General features: G+C 63.7%; 4 protein-coding genes across 5 annotated transcripts; all 4 read right to left on the bottom strand.

Moving 5' to 3' along the window:
* Positions 1 to 94: 94 nt before the first annotated feature.
* On the bottom strand, positions 95 to 2,831 carry PMVK (phosphomevalonate kinase). The gene is made up of 6 exons (XM_036397718.2): positions 2,765 to 2,831; positions 2,136 to 2,292; positions 1,930 to 1,993; positions 1,118 to 1,270; positions 534 to 663; positions 95 to 342 (listed from the first exon to the last, which is right to left on the bottom strand). Exons 1-6 carry the CDS (start codon positions 2,829 to 2,831, stop codon positions 206 to 208), a joined length of 708 nt encoding a protein of 235 aa, XP_036253611.1. The 3' UTR covers positions 95 to 205.
* Positions 2,832 to 3,237: 406 nt separating this feature from the next.
* PBXIP1 (PBX homeobox interacting protein 1) lies at positions 3,238 to 6,717 on the bottom strand. The gene is made up of 11 exons (XM_036397816.2): positions 6,659 to 6,717; positions 6,078 to 6,156; positions 5,757 to 5,871; positions 5,605 to 5,672; positions 5,369 to 5,513; positions 5,064 to 5,276; positions 4,959 to 4,982; positions 4,803 to 4,876; positions 4,593 to 4,718; positions 3,545 to 4,509; positions 3,238 to 3,464 (listed from the first exon to the last, which is right to left on the bottom strand). Exons 2-11 carry the CDS (start codon positions 6,135 to 6,137, stop codon positions 3,407 to 3,409), a joined length of 1,848 nt encoding a protein of 615 aa, XP_036253709.1. The 5' UTR covers positions 6,138 to 6,156; positions 6,659 to 6,717; the 3' UTR covers positions 3,238 to 3,406.
* A 154-nt stretch (positions 6,718 to 6,871) lies between these two features.
* Positions 6,872 to 8,813, bottom strand: PYGO2 (pygopus family PHD finger 2). Of its 2 annotated transcripts, XM_036397864.1 has the most exons (3): positions 8,623 to 8,810; positions 8,489 to 8,538; positions 6,872 to 8,413 (listed from the first exon to the last, which is right to left on the bottom strand). In XM_036397864.1, exons 1-3 carry the CDS (start codon positions 8,744 to 8,746, stop codon positions 7,340 to 7,342), a joined length of 1,248 nt encoding a protein of 415 aa, XP_036253757.1. In that variant the 5' UTR covers positions 8,747 to 8,810; the 3' UTR covers positions 6,872 to 7,339. The 2 variants fall into 2 exon arrangements, with proteins under 2 accessions (XP_036253757.1, XP_054373597.1); XM_054517622.1 differs by having other exon boundaries at positions 8,489 to 8,813.
* Positions 8,814 to 9,042: 229 nt separating this feature from the next.
* On the bottom strand, positions 9,043 to 14,949 carry SHC1 (SHC adaptor protein 1). The gene is given in 13 exon segments (XM_036397832.2): positions 9,043 to 9,940; positions 10,768 to 11,030; positions 11,592 to 11,759; positions 11,868 to 11,925; positions 12,110 to 12,278; positions 12,379 to 12,505; positions 12,687 to 12,738; positions 12,825 to 12,878; positions 13,293 to 13,412; positions 13,673 to 13,736; positions 14,021 to 14,091; positions 14,288 to 14,520; positions 14,523 to 14,949. Coding segments are annotated over 13 exon segments (1,830 nt in total). The 5' UTR covers positions 14,845 to 14,949; the 3' UTR covers positions 9,043 to 9,811.
* Between the last annotated feature and the right edge of the window lie 124 nt (positions 14,950 to 15,073).

The following is a 15,073-nucleotide window of genomic DNA, read 5'->3' as shown; positions in this document are numbered from 1 at the left end:
CTCCTGAAAGCTGGGAAACCTGTGGTGGGCATGGGGCAGGATCACCTGTGTGTCCCTTCCCCAGAAATGAGACACAGGCCCAGCGTGGCAGCACTTCCCAGAAGTCAGAGCTTTATTCCAGAACAGGAAGCAGCAGCAGGAGGTGGAGATGCTGAGGGGCTGGGGGGATGAGGCAGTCCCCAAGCCCCAGTGGAGAGACATGGAGCTATAGGCTCCTGTGGAGAGACTGCACCAGCTCCTCCAGCTGCTCGCCCAGAGCCACCTCATCGCCGTCATTGGTGATCACCCAGTCAAAGGCCACTCCCTGGTCCAGGCCGCACTCAGATTCAGCGTCGTCCACCCCTGGTAGCACAGAGCCCAGGGAGGCCCCAGGGATGGTCAGGATGTGTCTGCCTGTGCCCCCACCACGGCCTCACCCCCCAGAGGTGGGGGGCCTTGATCCCCAGCCTCCTACTCCCACTGCCAAGGAAGGGCAGTGGAGGCAGCAGACAGGTTTGGTGTCACATAGGCCAAGCTGCCCCTCCCTCGCTCACCAGTGACAAAGACCCAGTTCCTCCTCTTCCTCGTCTCCTCAGTAGCCACCACCCTCACAGTCTGCACCACATCCCCGTAGGCGTCCCGGAACCACTCCACGTCTGAGAGGCGCCGTGTGTCGCTCACCACCTGCACAGGGCTCCATCAGCACCCGGCCTGTGCCCCCGGGGCCCCTGTGCACCTCCCAGAGCTCACCCACAGCAGCTGCAGGGTCCCAGAGCTCACCCACACTGGCACAGAGCCCCGTACCCTCCCAGAGCTCACCCACAGCAGCTGCAGCACCCCCAGAGCTCACCCACACCGGCTGCAGGGTCCCAGAGCTCACCCACACTGGCACAGAGCCCCGTACCCTCCCAGAGCTCACCCACACCGGCTGCAGCACCCCCAGAGCTCACCCACAGCTCACCCACACCCAGGAGGGCAGGACCCCTGTGCCCTCCCGGAGCTCACCCACACTGGCCCCAGAGCTCACCTACACCGGCTGCAAGGTCCCAGAGCTCACCCACACCAGCTGCAGGGTCCCTGTGCCCTCCCGGAGCTCACCCACACCGGCTGCAGCGCCCGGTGCCCTCCCGGTGCTCACCCACACCGGCTGCAGCGCCCCCTCCACCGCGGCCCGGCAGAAGAAGCCGGGGTCGGTGCGGCGTTTCTCCTCGCCCCAGCGGATCATGTCCTGGCGGAACCTCTCCTTGTAGCCGCTGGCATCCAGGAGGCGCTCAAAGTCCAGCCCGTGCTCCTGTGGGGAAGGTGGGTCAGTGGGCATGGCCTGGGCACACAGCATGGCATGGCACGGCTGCTGTCACATGCCACAGCACAGGGACGGGATGGCTCAGCACAGCACACAACAGCTCGGCACGGTGTGGTACAGCACGGCCGTGGGATGGCACAACGTGGCACAGCATGTCCTGGCATGGCTTGGTGTGGTGCAGCATGGCACAGCATGGCAAAGCATCAGATGGCACAGCACAGTGCAGCAGGGAAGGCAGAGAACAGGCGAACACATGCCCTGGCACAACTCAGTGTGGCACGGCACAGCTCAGTGTGGCACGGTGTGAGCATGGGATGGCACAGCACAGCACAGCAGTGTCCTGGCACAGCTCGGGACAGTGTGGCACTGTGTGGCACGATATGAGCATGGGATGGCACAGCACAGCACAGCAGTGTCCTGGCACAGCTCGGGACAGTGTGGCACTGTGTGGCACGATATGAGCATGGGATGGCACAGCACAGCACGGCACAGCAGTGTCCCGGCACAGCACGGCAGTGCCTGGCACAGCTCAGGATGGTGTGGCACTGCGTGTCACGGTGTGGCACGGTACGAGCGTGGGATGGCACAGCACGGCACAGCACGGCAGTGTCCCGGTACAGCTCGGAGGCTGTGACATGGCTCCGTACCTTGGCGTATTGCTCCTTGAGGGGCCCGGAGAGGCGCAGAATGGTGCAGACATCAGGGCCCAGCCTGCGGGAGAGGGGCGAACGGGACGGGAACTGGCACCGCCTCTACTCGGCCAAGTCCCGGCCTCCCTGTGCTCCGGTACCATCCCCGCCCGCCGTGCCTTCCCCGCCCTCACGCCCGGCCCCAGTCCCGCCCGTCCCGGTACCGGCTCCGCAGCTCCTCGGCCACGAAATCCTTTCCCGATTTCCTCTTCCCGCTCAGCAGCAGCACCGAGCGCGGCGCCGCCATCGGCGCCTCCGCCCCGCCCCTGACCACGCCCTCGACCACGCCCACGCTGGCCCCGCCCCCGGCAGCCCGCGCGTCTCACGGCGCCCCCTGGCGGGCAGAGCCGGCACAGCAGCGAGGCCGCCCCGGGGACACGGCCCCGGTATCTGCCCCCGGTATCCCGCACCCCGGAACCCCTCTGGCCCTGGTATCCCGCACCCCTGCCCTCCCTGCCCCCGGTATCCCGCACCCCGAAACCCCTCTGCCCCCGGTATCCCGCACCACGGCACCCCTCTGCCCCCGGTATCCCGCACCCCGGAACCCCTCTGCCCCCGGTATCCCGCACCCCGACACCCCTCTGCCCCCGGTAACCCGCACCCCTCTGCCCCTCTGTCCCCGCTATCCCACATCCCCACGCTCCTCTGCATCTCTGCCCCCTGCTCTCCCCTGCTCCCAGTGCCCCCACTTCATCCTCACACCCTCCATTCTCCTCTGATGCTCCCTTTCCTCAGCACCCTGCTTCTCCCAGCATCTGCATTTCCCCAGCACTCTTCCCCCCACAATCCCTACTCCTCTTCTGCACCCCGCTTTCTGCCAGCATCCGTTTCCCGCAGTAGCCTCTTTTCTCTCCGAGCATCCTTCCTCCTCAACATCCTTATGCCCCCTCTGCACCCCACTTTTTCAACTGCTCCTCACTTTCTCCAGCACTCCCCTTTCCTCTTCACTGTTCCTCCTCTAAATAATTTTCCCCCAGCACCCTCAATACCCTTTATTCTCCCCCAGCAACCCCCTTCCCCTCCAGCACACCATATTCCCCTCTACCCCACCTTTTCATCAGCACCCCCTCTCCCCCAGAAGCCCTTCCTCCTCCCTGCACTCCTTCCTTCCTTCCCTCTCACAGCACCTTCTTTTTCCACAGCACTTCAGTCCCATCTGCTCTCCCCTGACATGCCCTGCCTCCTCTGAACCCCCATTTCTCCAGCCCTCTTCCCTCAGCACCCTCCTTTTCCCCCACCCCCATTTTCCCCACATCTACACAGCTCTGCCCAGCAGTGACTTTATTGATGGTGGCAGTGCAGCGTCACACAGTGCATTTGGTTAGGGATGTGGCCCTACTTGGCCCTACAGGGTGTGGGTCACCCTTAGACCCCCATAAACAGCATGTGGGGAGCCCTTGCATGGGGGTGCTGGCACACTACTGCCCCCCTGGCTCTACCCACGTGTGCCATGCTGCCTTGGGGTTCTCTGGCTCCACACGTTCCCGGAGGTGCTGCAAGAGAAGGGAAAATGTGATGGGCAGCAGTAGGAGGGAATCCCTGGGGACCCCTGGCACTGCCCACCCCAGCTCACCCACTACAGTGCCGCAGCATGTACTCCTCGAAGCCATCAGCCGCCTTCTTGTCACCCTGTTCCTGCCACGCCACATCCTCAAGCAGATCCTCCACATCATCCACAAAATCCACGAACCGCAGGCGGTCGTGGGCAAAGACACCATCAGCCCTGAAGGCCCCATCGAGCTGGGGTGCCAGCCTCCCAAATTGTCTCCCCAAGCCCAGCTGCCCCATGAAGCTCTGCAGCAGTTGCAGGAACTGCGCCTTCTGCACCGGCTCCAGGGCAACCCCAAGCACTTCCCGGCCCTCCTTGTGGGCACAGTCGGTCACCCCAGAACAGCCCTGCGGTGCCCGGTACCGCGTGAGCCAGGGCAGCTCATGGGAATCGTGCCGGGGGTGGCTGTGAGATGGCTTCCCCCAGGCTTTGCCTGGCTTGTGCTCACGGGGGGCTCGGGGCTCCTTTTTGTGGGGTTTGCCCTGCTCTCTCCTCTCCTGCTCATGGGGGGATCCCCTGGCGCTGTGCTGCTTGTGCCACTTGCTCTCCTTCTCCACCTTGGATGGCTTCTTCCAGGGTGTGGAGAAGGACCTGTCTGCCTCCATCACCTGGGCCAGGTGCTGCTCCAGGGTGCTCAGTTCCTCCACGAGCCCCTTGAGATCCCCAGAGCCCCGCACACGGTCCAGGGTGTCCGCCAGCTCCTGCCGCAGCGAGTCCAGGCTGCTGTGCCGCCGTGCCGTGGCTCTGCCATGCCCTGGCACACCCGTGGCACGTGGCTGCTCTGCCCGTGGCTCCCCGGGGCTGCCAGGGTGCCCCGTGGCCTGCAGGCGCCGCAGCTCAGCCTGGGCCCGGCGCAGCGCCGTCACCTCGCGCTCCAGCGCCGCGCGCAGCCGCGCGTTCTCCGCGGCCAGGCTCTGCTGCTGCGCCCCGGCCGCCGCCGCCTCGCCCTCGCTCTTGTGCAGCAGCGCCTGCAGATCTTCCTTGTGGGCCTGGGGCAGGGGTGGGAGGCTGTGAAAGAGGTGGCAGCGGGATAGAAGCACCGGGATGCAGAGGTGTACTGGGCACCACCAACCTGTAGCTCTGCCTGCATGAGCCGGATCTCCTGGTTCTCTTTGGCCAGCTTGTCCAGGAGCTGGCTCATGGACTGCATGCTCTGCGGGCCCCCATCATCTGGCAGAGGGGGCTGCTGCTGCGAGTCCTGGAGGACAGGAAGGTTGGGAGCCCTGGGGGCATTGAGGACACCCTCTGCCCTCACTCAGACCTGCTTGGGACCCCTCCTTACATTGCTGTCTATGGACAGAAGTGACTCCTGCTCCCCAGCAGCCAAGTCCCAGCTCCCCACACTCTCCACAGGGCCTGCAGAGAAGGACACGGGTCTGAATGTCCAGGCTGCTGTGAGATGTCCCCCTGCCCAGGTGGGCAAGTCACCTCTACTCACCATCTGCCACGTCGTAGATACCACCTGGGGAGAGGAGGGGACAATGAGGGGGATGTCTGGACCCTCCCCTGTCCCTGGGGCCTTGGCCACTGGCACCCCACTTACCAGTGATGATCAGCAGCCCCACAACAACCACGGCCAAGGCCCCCAGCAGGTACGTGCTCATACTGAGCCCATCGTCACCAGTGTCTGGTGTCCCCCGTTGTGGGGCAGGTGTGACAGTGGTGGGCTCAGGACGGGGCTTGTGGCCCGGCCTCCACCGCAGCCCCTCCATGTTATCGTCACTGCTGGTGCAGGACACGTCCTCCGTTGTTGGCCCTAGGGGGAGATGGGGGGAACCTCCAGGGAGGGTCTACACCTAAATACTGCCAGCAGAGATTCCCCCAGGCCAGTCCCCTGTGAGGCCTGACCTGCTGGGGGGGTGTCAGGGCGGGGTTGTGGCTCAGCCTCAGCATCCAGCTCCTCCTGCTCATCGCCCTCCAATACGCCGGGCTCTGCAGAGCCATCCAGGGCAGGCTCTGCCCGTGCCTTGGAGTCCTCACATTGCTCTGGGTCCTGCAGACACAGGCTCTGGCACATGGGGTATCTCTGTGTGGGGAGCAGCCCAGTAGTTCCAGCTCACCCCCAGCCCCCAGGTCTGACTCACCCCCTGCTCGCTGCCCTCAGGGCACAAGGTCTGGCTGGGGAAGGTGGTGGCACCATTGGCGGTCACAGCTGGGGAGAGGCAGAGCAAGGTCATGAGACAGTGGCACAGGAAGGTGACACCAGGCTTGCCCCATACCCCTGCTGGCTGCCTGCCTGTGACTGTGTCCTGGGTGCCTTCATCCTCCTCCTCCTCCTCCTCCGGTTCCTCATCATCAGACCAGTGGGAGGCTGAGTCCTGCTCTGGACCCACCGTGTCAATGGGCAGACCCTAGGGGAGGGGGTACATAGGGAGACACTTTTAGCCCCAGCTTCCATGTGCCCACTCTGCCTGCAGCCCCAGGTGGGCACTGTGGGGTGTGCCCGGGGGTCTCCAGCTCTGGGGGGCTGCCCCCAAGGCATGGGGTCCCAGGTCTGGGATGTTGCCCTGGACATCTCAAGCAGTGAGGGTCTGCTCTAGGGGTTGCAAGCCCTCACCTCACCGCCCGCCAGCACCCAGTTGCTCTCTGAATCCCGGGAATCCAATTTCTCCGCCATAGGGACAGTCCAGCGCTACCTGCAAGGGGACAGACGGGCGGACACACGGACAGCGGGACACGACCCAGCTCCCAGGACCGGCTGGATGTGACCGGGAGAGCCTTGGTCCCGGTGCCAGCCCGTCCCTCCAGCCTGTAGCTGGGAGGCTTTCAGGGAGCCGTCCCGGTGCACCGGCTCTGGGCTGCTCCCCCCTGCCACCAGCTGCCGCCGCGGGGTATTTTTAGCCGGTGATGCGACCCAGCAGGTGGACGGGAGCCGCAGGGCCCGGCGTGGGGGAACCAAGGGCCCCGGTCGGGATCCCACCGCCCCACAGCAAAGCGGCAACACCGGACGGGGGTCTCGAGCGGCCCCGGCCCCTCTCTTCCCCTCCCGGTTCCCCGTCCGGGACTCAGAACCGGCCCGGTGGCTGACAACCCCCTCCTCTCCGCTTCCCACGGCCTCTCCGAGCTGTGCCCGCGCCCTCAGCCCCGTCCTGGCTCGGTTGGGCCCGGCAGGGGCAGCGCCCCCGCCGCTCCCGGTACCTGCGCCCGCCGCGTCCCGCCGGGAACTTTCCCCGGGGCCGCCGCCACCGCCCCCGCGCACGTGACAGCGGCAGCCAATCACAGCCCGCGGCGCAGCGTCGCGAGGAAAGGGGCGGGGACAGCGGCCGGTACCGAACACCGCCCCCCCCCTCCCCAACCCCCCCAAACCCGGTACCGGACAGACACCGACAGCCCCGGACAGACACCGACACGCGCGTTTCAGAGTTTTATAACGACGGTACAAAAATTTCCATTAACGGTTGGCTAAAACGGACGGACCTGGGGTGGGGGAGCGGGTACTGGGAGCATCCCGACCACCGGAGCAGGGGGTACCGGGACTCTGCCCCGTGAATGTGAAACGGGACACACCAGGAGGGCTGCACAGCCCGGGAGGTGCCCCCTGCAAGGGTAATGACCCAAATGGGGGCAGCACTGTAAAGCACCAGGAAACCCTAGCCCTCAGTGAGCTGATACACCGGGACCAAAGGGCTGACACCGGCACGGCCAGCACCGTCCCCGGTCCCCCGGAAGGTCCCGGTGCCAGGCAGTGCCCGGTGAGCAGCCACAGCCAGTGCATAGCAGTGGCTCTCTGGCTGGCAGGGGGGGGTGACAGCTACAAAAAACGGGTATTTGGTCCTAAATCAGTGTGGGGAAAGCTGTACATGGCGGCTGAAGGGTGGCTCAGCCGTCGTTGGCGGTCACCAGCTGTCCCATGCCCTCCCGGATGTAGACCGACTGGATCTCCTTCGTCTTGAGGCAGAAGTCGCAGGCCCAGACGGCGGAGGCCTCGGTGGTGAGCAGCCCGTAGGCATTCTCGGTCATGCCCGTGCACTCCCGGTGGAACCACTTCTGGCAGGAGGCCTCGCACAGGATGGCGTCCTGGTCGTCGTTCACCTCGTTTCGGCAGGCCCCGCAGGGGTAGACGAGCCCCGGGGGCGGCTGGTGGCCCGAGGCGCTGCCGGCCTTGCCGGGGGCCGGCAGGGGGAGGCTGTTGCTCTCGGGGGTGCCGGCGCCGCGGCCGCCGCTGTTGGGGGCGAAGCCGGGCTGGGCCCCGTTGACGGTGGCGGGCGAGCCCGAGTGCTGCTCCTGGGCGAAGGTGCTGGGGGGAGGATTCTTGCCCCCCTCCTCGCTGCTAGCGGGGAAGCCGGGATCCGCCCCAGGGAAGGGACTGGCTGTAGGGGGCAGCGGGGGCATGTTCTGCCCGGGGCGCTGCATGGGCGACTGTCCAAAGAGGTTGCTGGGCTGGCTGAAGCGCTGAGGCACCGCTGGCCCCCCGGGGGGGTTGAGGGCTGGCCCCGGTCCCATTTCCCCCCGCGGGGGCTGCCCCATAGTGGGGGACATCATGGGCCCGAAGCCCCCAACGGGCCCCTGCATGAGCTGCCCCATAGGGGGGCTGAAGTTCTGTCCGAGGGGCTGGCTGAAGGGCTGCCCGGCGAAGCTCAAGCCCCCCGGCTGCACGTAGTTTGGATTCTGGGGGGGCATGCTAAAGGCCGGGCCCATCTGCCCGGGGGCGAACGGCGGCGGCTGCCTCCGCAGGGGCTGGGGACCCCCGCCGTAACCAGGGGGCACCTGCGGCGACATCCCCCCCTGCATGCGGAAACCGCCGAACGGGACCGGGCTGCCCAGGAAGGGGGCGGGCGCCGCGCCCACCTTGGGGGCCCCGAAATCATCCTCGAAGGGGTTGGAAGCCACCAGGTGATCCACCATGGGGGTGGGCGGCGGGGCGAACTCCGAGAGGTGCGAGTAGGCAGGGCCCTGCAGGGAGAAGGTGGCGGTCAGGGTTGCTGCGGCTCGTCCCCGGCCCCCGCGCCGCCCCGAGCCCGGCCCTACCTGCGTGTTCGATTTGCGCCGCTTCTTCTCGGGGCTCTTCATCTGCAGCCCTGCGGGGATAAGCGAGGCCGCGTCAGCGGAGCCGCGGAGACCTCCACCCACCCCAACCCCGACCCCGGTCCCCCTGCGCTCACCTGCCTTGCCCTGCTTCCGGCCGGGCCCGCCGGCGGCAGCGCTGCCCGCGGGGTGCGGGGGCCCCGGCGGGGCCGGCGGGGCCGGGACCGCTCCCTCCAGCTTCTCTGCGTGAGGGGCCGCCATAGCCCTCACAGCGCGCGCGTCGCCGCCATGGCCCGAGCGGAACCGGAACCCGCGCGGGGCCAATCACAGCGCGCGGGAGGGGCGGGGCGAGGCGCGCCAGACGTGTCAATCACCGCAGGCTCCCGCCCCACCCGCCAGTCGGACCAAACCAAATGCGGCACGATAGGGGGGGGGGGGGGGGGGGGGGAAGCAGACGGGACAAACCACGTACGAGGTCCCGGCGGGGGAAGAGAAGGAAGCACAGGGAAGAACCACCCGCCCACAGCGACCCCTCCCAGCTCACACCAGCCAGGACCTAGAGAAATACCAACTTTAATACAACCGCCAGTTCCTTTGGTATAGCGGGGCAGGGGCTGCGAGGCTGCGCTTTGGCTTGGGGGAGTTACACTGTGCATGCAGGGGGGTCCTCCCGCCAACCCCCCGGGGCTGCCCGGAGCTGCCCTTGCCCAGCCGGGATGGGCAGGGAGGGAAGGGGACATGGTGGCAACGTGTCCTGGAGCACAAGCATGTCACGGAGGGGGTACAGGGTGCTGGGAGCACGGGGGAGGCTCTGTAACCAGCCCCTGCCCTTGCATAAGAGTGTGGGACCTGCGGGGTCAAGGCACAGAGTTAACACGTAAAGTGATCCGGTACAGTCGAGGGCCTCGTGCTTGGGGGAGCAGAGCCCCCCCACGGGCACCCTCCTTAGGCCCAGGGGCCAGAGATAAGGACAGGCTGCCTCTGGCTCAGGGGGGCTCAGCCCTGCCAGTCCTGAGCCCGTGCTGGTGAGCACAAGAACGGCTGTGGCACAGCAGCAGGGCTGGATTTTGGTAGGAGCTGAGCTGCTCTGCAAAGGCTGGAGCTGGAGAGGCTTTGCAAGAACAGTTCCCTACCCTGCAGGCACTCACAGCCTGAGCCCCCCATGGCCACCAGCTCCACGTGGTGAAAGGAGAGAGGCCCTGTCCTCAGGCAAGTCCATGCTCAGTCCTGGGTGGAGCACCTGCAGAGTCTGAGGGCTCCCTGGGGCACGGAACACGGCCGGAGGGCTGCGCAATGGGGGTGCCGTGCGCTGGGGTCCCCGGGCGCTCACAGTCTCCTCTCCACGGGCTGCTGCAGGCACATCTCACTGCCGGCTGAGATGATGGGCAGGTGATTGTCCATGTGGTAGCTGATGAGGTGGCTGACGCTCTCGAAGCGATGATCTTTTGTCCTCACCTGGGGGGACAGAAAATGGGCACTCAGGACGCTGTCAGTGCCCACGTGAGGCCACAGCTGCCACCCTCCATGGCACGGGCTGGGCACAGAGCTGGTGCTGCAGTCTCCAACTCATGCTCTGCCCAAAGCCAGCCCAGCAGTGTTGCTCCTAATATCTGATCTAAACCTACTGTTTATCAGTTTGAAGCCGTTCCCCCTTGCCTTGTCACCCCAGCCCTTGTAAATAATAGTGTCTCTCCATCTTTCTTTTCGGCTCCCTTCAGGTACTGGAAGGCCACAATCAGGTCACCCCAAAGCCTTCTCTTCTCCAGGCTGAACAATCCAAATTCTCCCAGCCATTCTTCATACAAGAAGTGTTCCGTCCCTCTGATCTGCCTGGTGGCCTCCTCTAGACTGGCTCCAACAGATTCATGTCCTTCCTATGCTAGGACCTCAAAGCTCTCCTTTGATTTATAACTGCTAGTGAATTAACACCCTATGATATGAAGCAGTATGCTCCATATATTTGGGTCTCACAGTGCTCACCCCAATGCTCTGGTGGCTCTTGTAACCCCTAGGACAGGACCGCCCTGTGCTGCCCCTTTGAGCCCCCTGGTGCAGAGCTGGCCCTGCTCAGCACCTGCCAGAGCCAGAGAGCTCCAACTTCTGCTGTACTTGGAGAACCACTGACAAATGGCACTAACTGATTCTGGGCTGATAGCCCCAGCCCTCAGGGATCAGCCCTTCAGCTGCTGAGAGGGTGCAAAGGCATCTGGTGTGAGTGCTTCACTGAGTCTGAGGAGTTTGCCCGTGCTGCCCCCCAAGCTCCATCCCCTACGTGGACTCACCACTCCCTCGGGATCCACGAGCAGCAGATGCTTGGGCTGCCCACCCTGCAAGCCAGTCAGCACATACTGGCCCGGGGTGGTGGTGCTCTCCCTCACCAGGAAGTCCCCGTTGACCTTCAGCAGCTTCTCGGCCTCCTTGCGGCTCATTTTGCCATGGTACCAGGGCTCCCTCCTCAGCTGCTCCTCCATGGAGGCCACAACCTGGGCAGGGGGCAGCCCCACAGGCACAGAGGGGGGCACACGCAGGGCATCTTCAAAGGGCTCTGCAAGGACAGAGGAGATATGTAGGAATGTGCCTCTTGTGGAGGGAGTGACAAAATTATCCTTTGTCCCTTTAAAAAGGAAATAAGCTTAGGAGTTTCTATTTTGGATTAAGTGAAAAGGCATCTCATAGGACTTGGAGGATTTAACTTCAAACTTAAGGATAGCTAATTGGAGCCTAAAAGTCTTGCTTGGGCAATTTACTTTCTCTGTATAAAATTTTACTTTCTCTTTAGAAAAAGAAGAGAACAAAGAAATTAATTGCTTTTGTGAGGTGTTTTACTAGAGGCAGGAGGGCTTCTTGTACTTGGATTGTTTTTTCTCTGTAAAGAATTTGTTATTTTGCCTTTTATTGAAACTTCTCTGTTTCCAGTACTGCCACAGAAGCCATCCTGCTGATTTTATGCTTTCTGAGGTAGCTGAGCTATCTTGGGTGTGATATAAATCTCCAAGAGCTTACGAGACCTGGCTGAAGGAGACTCCTAACCCAGGAGCAGGGGGACCATAACCAAGCCCAGAGCCACCTCTGCCCAGCCCTGGCTGCAGGCACACCGTTCACTCACTCATGTCAAAGAGGTCCCTCTGTGTGCTGCCGTTGGCTGTGGCAGGGCTGCTGGCAGCTGGAGCTTGTCTTGTCTTGTCTATGTTCTGCACGTTGACGTAGGACGGGTCATCAAAGAGGTCTGTGCGCCCAGCCGTGCCTGCTGGAGCGGGGAACTTCTCTCTCCCTGCTAGCAGGAGCACTGTGGTCAGCAGGGTGGGCTTCAGCCCACCTTGGCCTCCCCCCCATCAGAGCACTGGGGGTCCATGGGAGAGGATGGAGACACCCACCACATTACCTTGGGCAGGAGCGTGCTGCTTCTGCGGGTCAAACTCCCCACCGGATTGGCCAACAGGCTGCAGGGAGAGGCAGTGATGAGTCCCCATCCCCTTTTCCTGCTCATCCCCCTTCCTGCTCCCCACGCCCCAGAGACACTGAGGAGGCACAAATAACCTTCAGCAGAACCCACGGCCCATTTAGGGTCCCTACATCTCCCTTCCAAGATGGTGCCTCCCCGAGAGGATGTGCCCAGAGCCTCACCAGCGTGGCACCCAAGTGATTTGGGGTCTGAGCGGCCCCATCCTGCAGCCGCATGTCCACGACCCCCCCAATGGGAGGCTCCTTGCCAGGGAAGTCGTTGTAGTACTGGTGATCTGGAGCTGGTTCCTCCTCTTCTTCATCCCAGGCAGAGCCATCAAACCCTGCCATCCTGAGGGAGCACAGCACAGATAAGCCCATGACAGCAGCCAGGGCTGCATCCCCCCCTCTCCAAAGCCACCTTTGTCCTTGTCACAGCACCCTGCTCTGACCTGTCGTGGGGTGTCACCAGCTTTGGAGGGTTCTTCAGGTACTGCTTGAAGCGCAGCTCGAAGGCCTGCCCGATGGTGCTGATCACATCCTGGGCCAAGCCTTCAGGACACTCCAGGATATGACAGGCTGGGTAGAAAACGGACGAGTGGGACTGTGCAACTCCAGCACCAAGGTTCTCCACCCCTGAGCCTGCCCTGTACACCCCAGAGCTTTCTTAGGGGTCACCCAGCTCCCCCACTATGTTGAGCCGATCCTCGACACCTCCAAAGTGGGGCTTTGGCATCGAGGACCCTTGCAGCACCCTCACCTCTCTGATTGACGGGGTCTTTGGCAACGTAGGCAACGTATTCAGCTGTGTCCTGTGGGTGAGACAGCAGCAGTGAGGCTGGGGCTGCTGGGGAGCACTGGGCAGAGGGCACGGATGGGGACCCTGCCAGGTACTCACCGGGTCTCCCCCTGATGCGAAGGAAATCGACTGCATGTGGTGGTTGGCGATGATCTGCAAGGTGGAGAGTTTGTTGGACACAGCCAGGAGTTCCTTGTCACCCACCCAGGGGTGGCACATCCTGCTCCTCCCCAGGGCTGACCTGCCATGGGGGCTCAAAATCCTCCAGAGCCCTGGTTATGAGCCACAGACCACCAGGAAAAGGACTGGGACATCACCAGGACTGGGGTCAAAACCAGGAGATCGAGGGGATTTGGGTCTCACAGTCTCCAGGAGAGATCCCACAAAGCACATGGGATATTCCTCCCACCTCTTCAGCCCCAGGCACTGTGGGGAGGTGAGCACCCATCTCACAGCCCACCCAGACATTTCCTGGGGAGGCTGGGGGCATCCCCTGCCCCAGCAAGATCTGAGCTCCATGAGGATTCCTGCCTGTCCAAAGCCAAGCCAACCCCTCCCCATTCTCACCTGCTTGCAGTCTGAGGCCATGAGGTTGAGGCTGCTGGTGGAGATGGTCAGGGTGATGGGCATGCCTGCAAACTTCAGGTTGCTCTTGCCCAGGATGGAGTTCAGGGAGCGGCTGCAGGGCTAGGGGCAAATGGTGGCGTAGAGAAAGGGCTCCCCAGAGCAGAGAGCCCAGCAGCAGGAGGACAGAGCACATCCCACTGCTTCCACAGCAGAGATGGGCACCTTGTCCTCACCAGTGGCCCTGGTCCAAGCCTCAGCTGGGAGATCAGAGCCCTGGGCTGAGCAGCACAGCACTGCCAGCTGGGCTGGGATCTGGTCCTTGGCCCTGTGCCCAAACCAGCCACAAACGCTCCCCCAGCAGCTTCCCAGCCAGGCCTCACCTTCCTCCTCCTCACGGCTCCCTTGGCACCAGGCACAGCCTCACATACCAGCCCAATGGCCTCCCTGCAGGGAGTGCAGTGAAATGTGAGCGCCCCCACAGTGCCTGCCTTGCCCCAAGACCCTCCCCAAACACAGCACTCGGGACAGTGGGGACACAGGGGTCAGCACAGGAGAGACAGGGTGACAAAATGGAAGCTCTCAGGCAAAGTGGGGCTCTTTGGGTGGGCAAAGTGCACTGGAATTAGTGTTTGATGGGCTGCAGCAGCCCCTGGCCCCCACTGAAAGGCCCAGGCAACTTCCTCACCCCTCCCCAAAAAGAGCAGCCCTGGGGGAGAGGCAGAGCTCACCTGGTCACCTGTGTCCTGGTGTTGAAATCCAGAGCCCTCATGGACTGGAGCACTTCCACACAGCCCATGTACTGTGCAAGAGAGCAAGGTGAGCTTGGCCAGCCATGGAGTTTGTCCCCCCAAGCACCCCAGCTCACAGCAGTAACTTCCCCAGGAATCCCACTGCCCCACCCTGTCCCCCGCCCCTCCCAAAGATCTTGGTGCATCCTCCCACCAGGAAGTCCCCAAATCCCCACAGTGACCCTTCCCAGTGTCCCCAGCACTCACCCGGACATGGTAGGAGACCCCAGAGCCCATGACCTTGTCATCTGGATGCAGCCAGCCACGGGTGGGTTTATTGACAAAGCTGCCGTGGCGGGTCCACTCATCACCCCCCAGCTGGCCGCCTTCCACCCGCGTCTTCTTCCCACAGCTCAGCTTGTTCATATCCTGGGAACAGACAGTGACAGGCCTCCCTGAGCCAGGGCTGGCACCACCCCTGGCACTAGTGCTGGCATCCCAGGGGGACCAGGCTCCCCTGGGCTGCTGCTGGCTGCAGAGCCCCGCAAGCTGAGCAAGTTGGCGGGATTGGAGAGCTTCAGGTTGGCCATTTTGGGGAAGAAGGAGCAGAGGGTGGTAGGGCTCTCCTCCAACTCAGGTGAGAGCTCCACGAGAGGCGCAGCGTGGCTGAGGGAGGAGGAGGACAGGGAACCAGGCAGAGACTGCGTGCTGGCAAGGGACTCCACTGGGGAGGGCAGGACTCCCAGGCCTGCCATGGCCTCCTCCGGAGAGGAGACAGATTCATTCCTCAGGTGGCTGTATTTGCTCTTTTGCAGGAGATCCATGCTGGAGGCAGGTGAGAAGAGCCACAGCCGCCCCGTCCCGAGTGGCAGTGGGGTGGATGCAGCCAGCTGGGCCTCACAGGGGCCCTGCAGAGAGTCCGAGTGCCTGCAGCCGCCGGGAAGCTGCCCCCAAGCAGAAGCCTTGGCTGAACTCTGTGCTAGATCCACGCCAGCCCCACATGGCTGGCTGGGAGAGCTGGGCCTGGCACGCCGGGCAGCGGGTCCAGGGGCT

Source organism: Molothrus ater, chromosome 29 (assembly GCF_012460135.2).
Source record: "Molothrus ater isolate BHLD 08-10-18 breed brown headed cowbird chromosome 29, BPBGC_Mater_1.1, whole genome shotgun sequence".
Classification (NCBI taxonomy): domain Eukaryota; kingdom Metazoa; phylum Chordata; class Aves; order Passeriformes; family Icteridae; genus Molothrus; species Molothrus ater.
This window is presented reverse-complemented; position numbering and strand designations above follow the sequence as displayed.

Excerpts from the sequence above, each read along its gene's own strand:
- PMVK (XM_036397718.2), bottom strand. The coding sequence starts at position 2,831 with ATGCTCGGAGAGAAAAGAGGCTACTGCGGGAAACGGATGCTGGCAGAA. Across the intron at positions 2,293-2,764 it reads AAGCGGGGTGCAGAAGAGGA|ACGCGCGGGCTGCCGGGGGC; the intron begins GTAGGGATTGTG and ends GGGCGCCGTGAG. Across the intron at positions 343-533 it reads GAACTGGGTCTTTGTCACTG|GGGTGGACGACGCTGAATCT; the intron begins GTGAGCGAGGGA and ends CTGTGCTACCAG.
- PBXIP1 (XM_036397816.2), bottom strand. The coding sequence starts at position 6,137 with ATGGCGGAGAAATTGGATTCCCGGGATTCAGAGAGCAACTGGGTGCTG. Across the intron at positions 5,872-6,077 it reads GGGTGCTGGCGGGCGGTGAG|GGTCTGCCCATTGACACGGT; the intron begins GTGAGGGCTTGC and ends CCCCTCCCCTAG. Across the intron at positions 4,719-4,802 it reads TTCTGTCCATAGACAGCAAT|GACTCGCAGCAGCAGCCCCC; the intron begins GTAAGGAGGGGT and ends CCTGTCCTCCAG.
- PYGO2 (XM_054517622.1), bottom strand. The coding sequence starts at position 8,746 with ATGGCGGCCCCTCACGCAGAGAAGCTGGAGGGAGCGGTCCCGGCCCCG. Across the intron at positions 8,414-8,488 it reads GGCGCAAATCGAACACGCAG|GGCCCTGCCTACTCGCACCT; the intron begins GTAGGGCCGGGC and ends TTCTCCCTGCAG.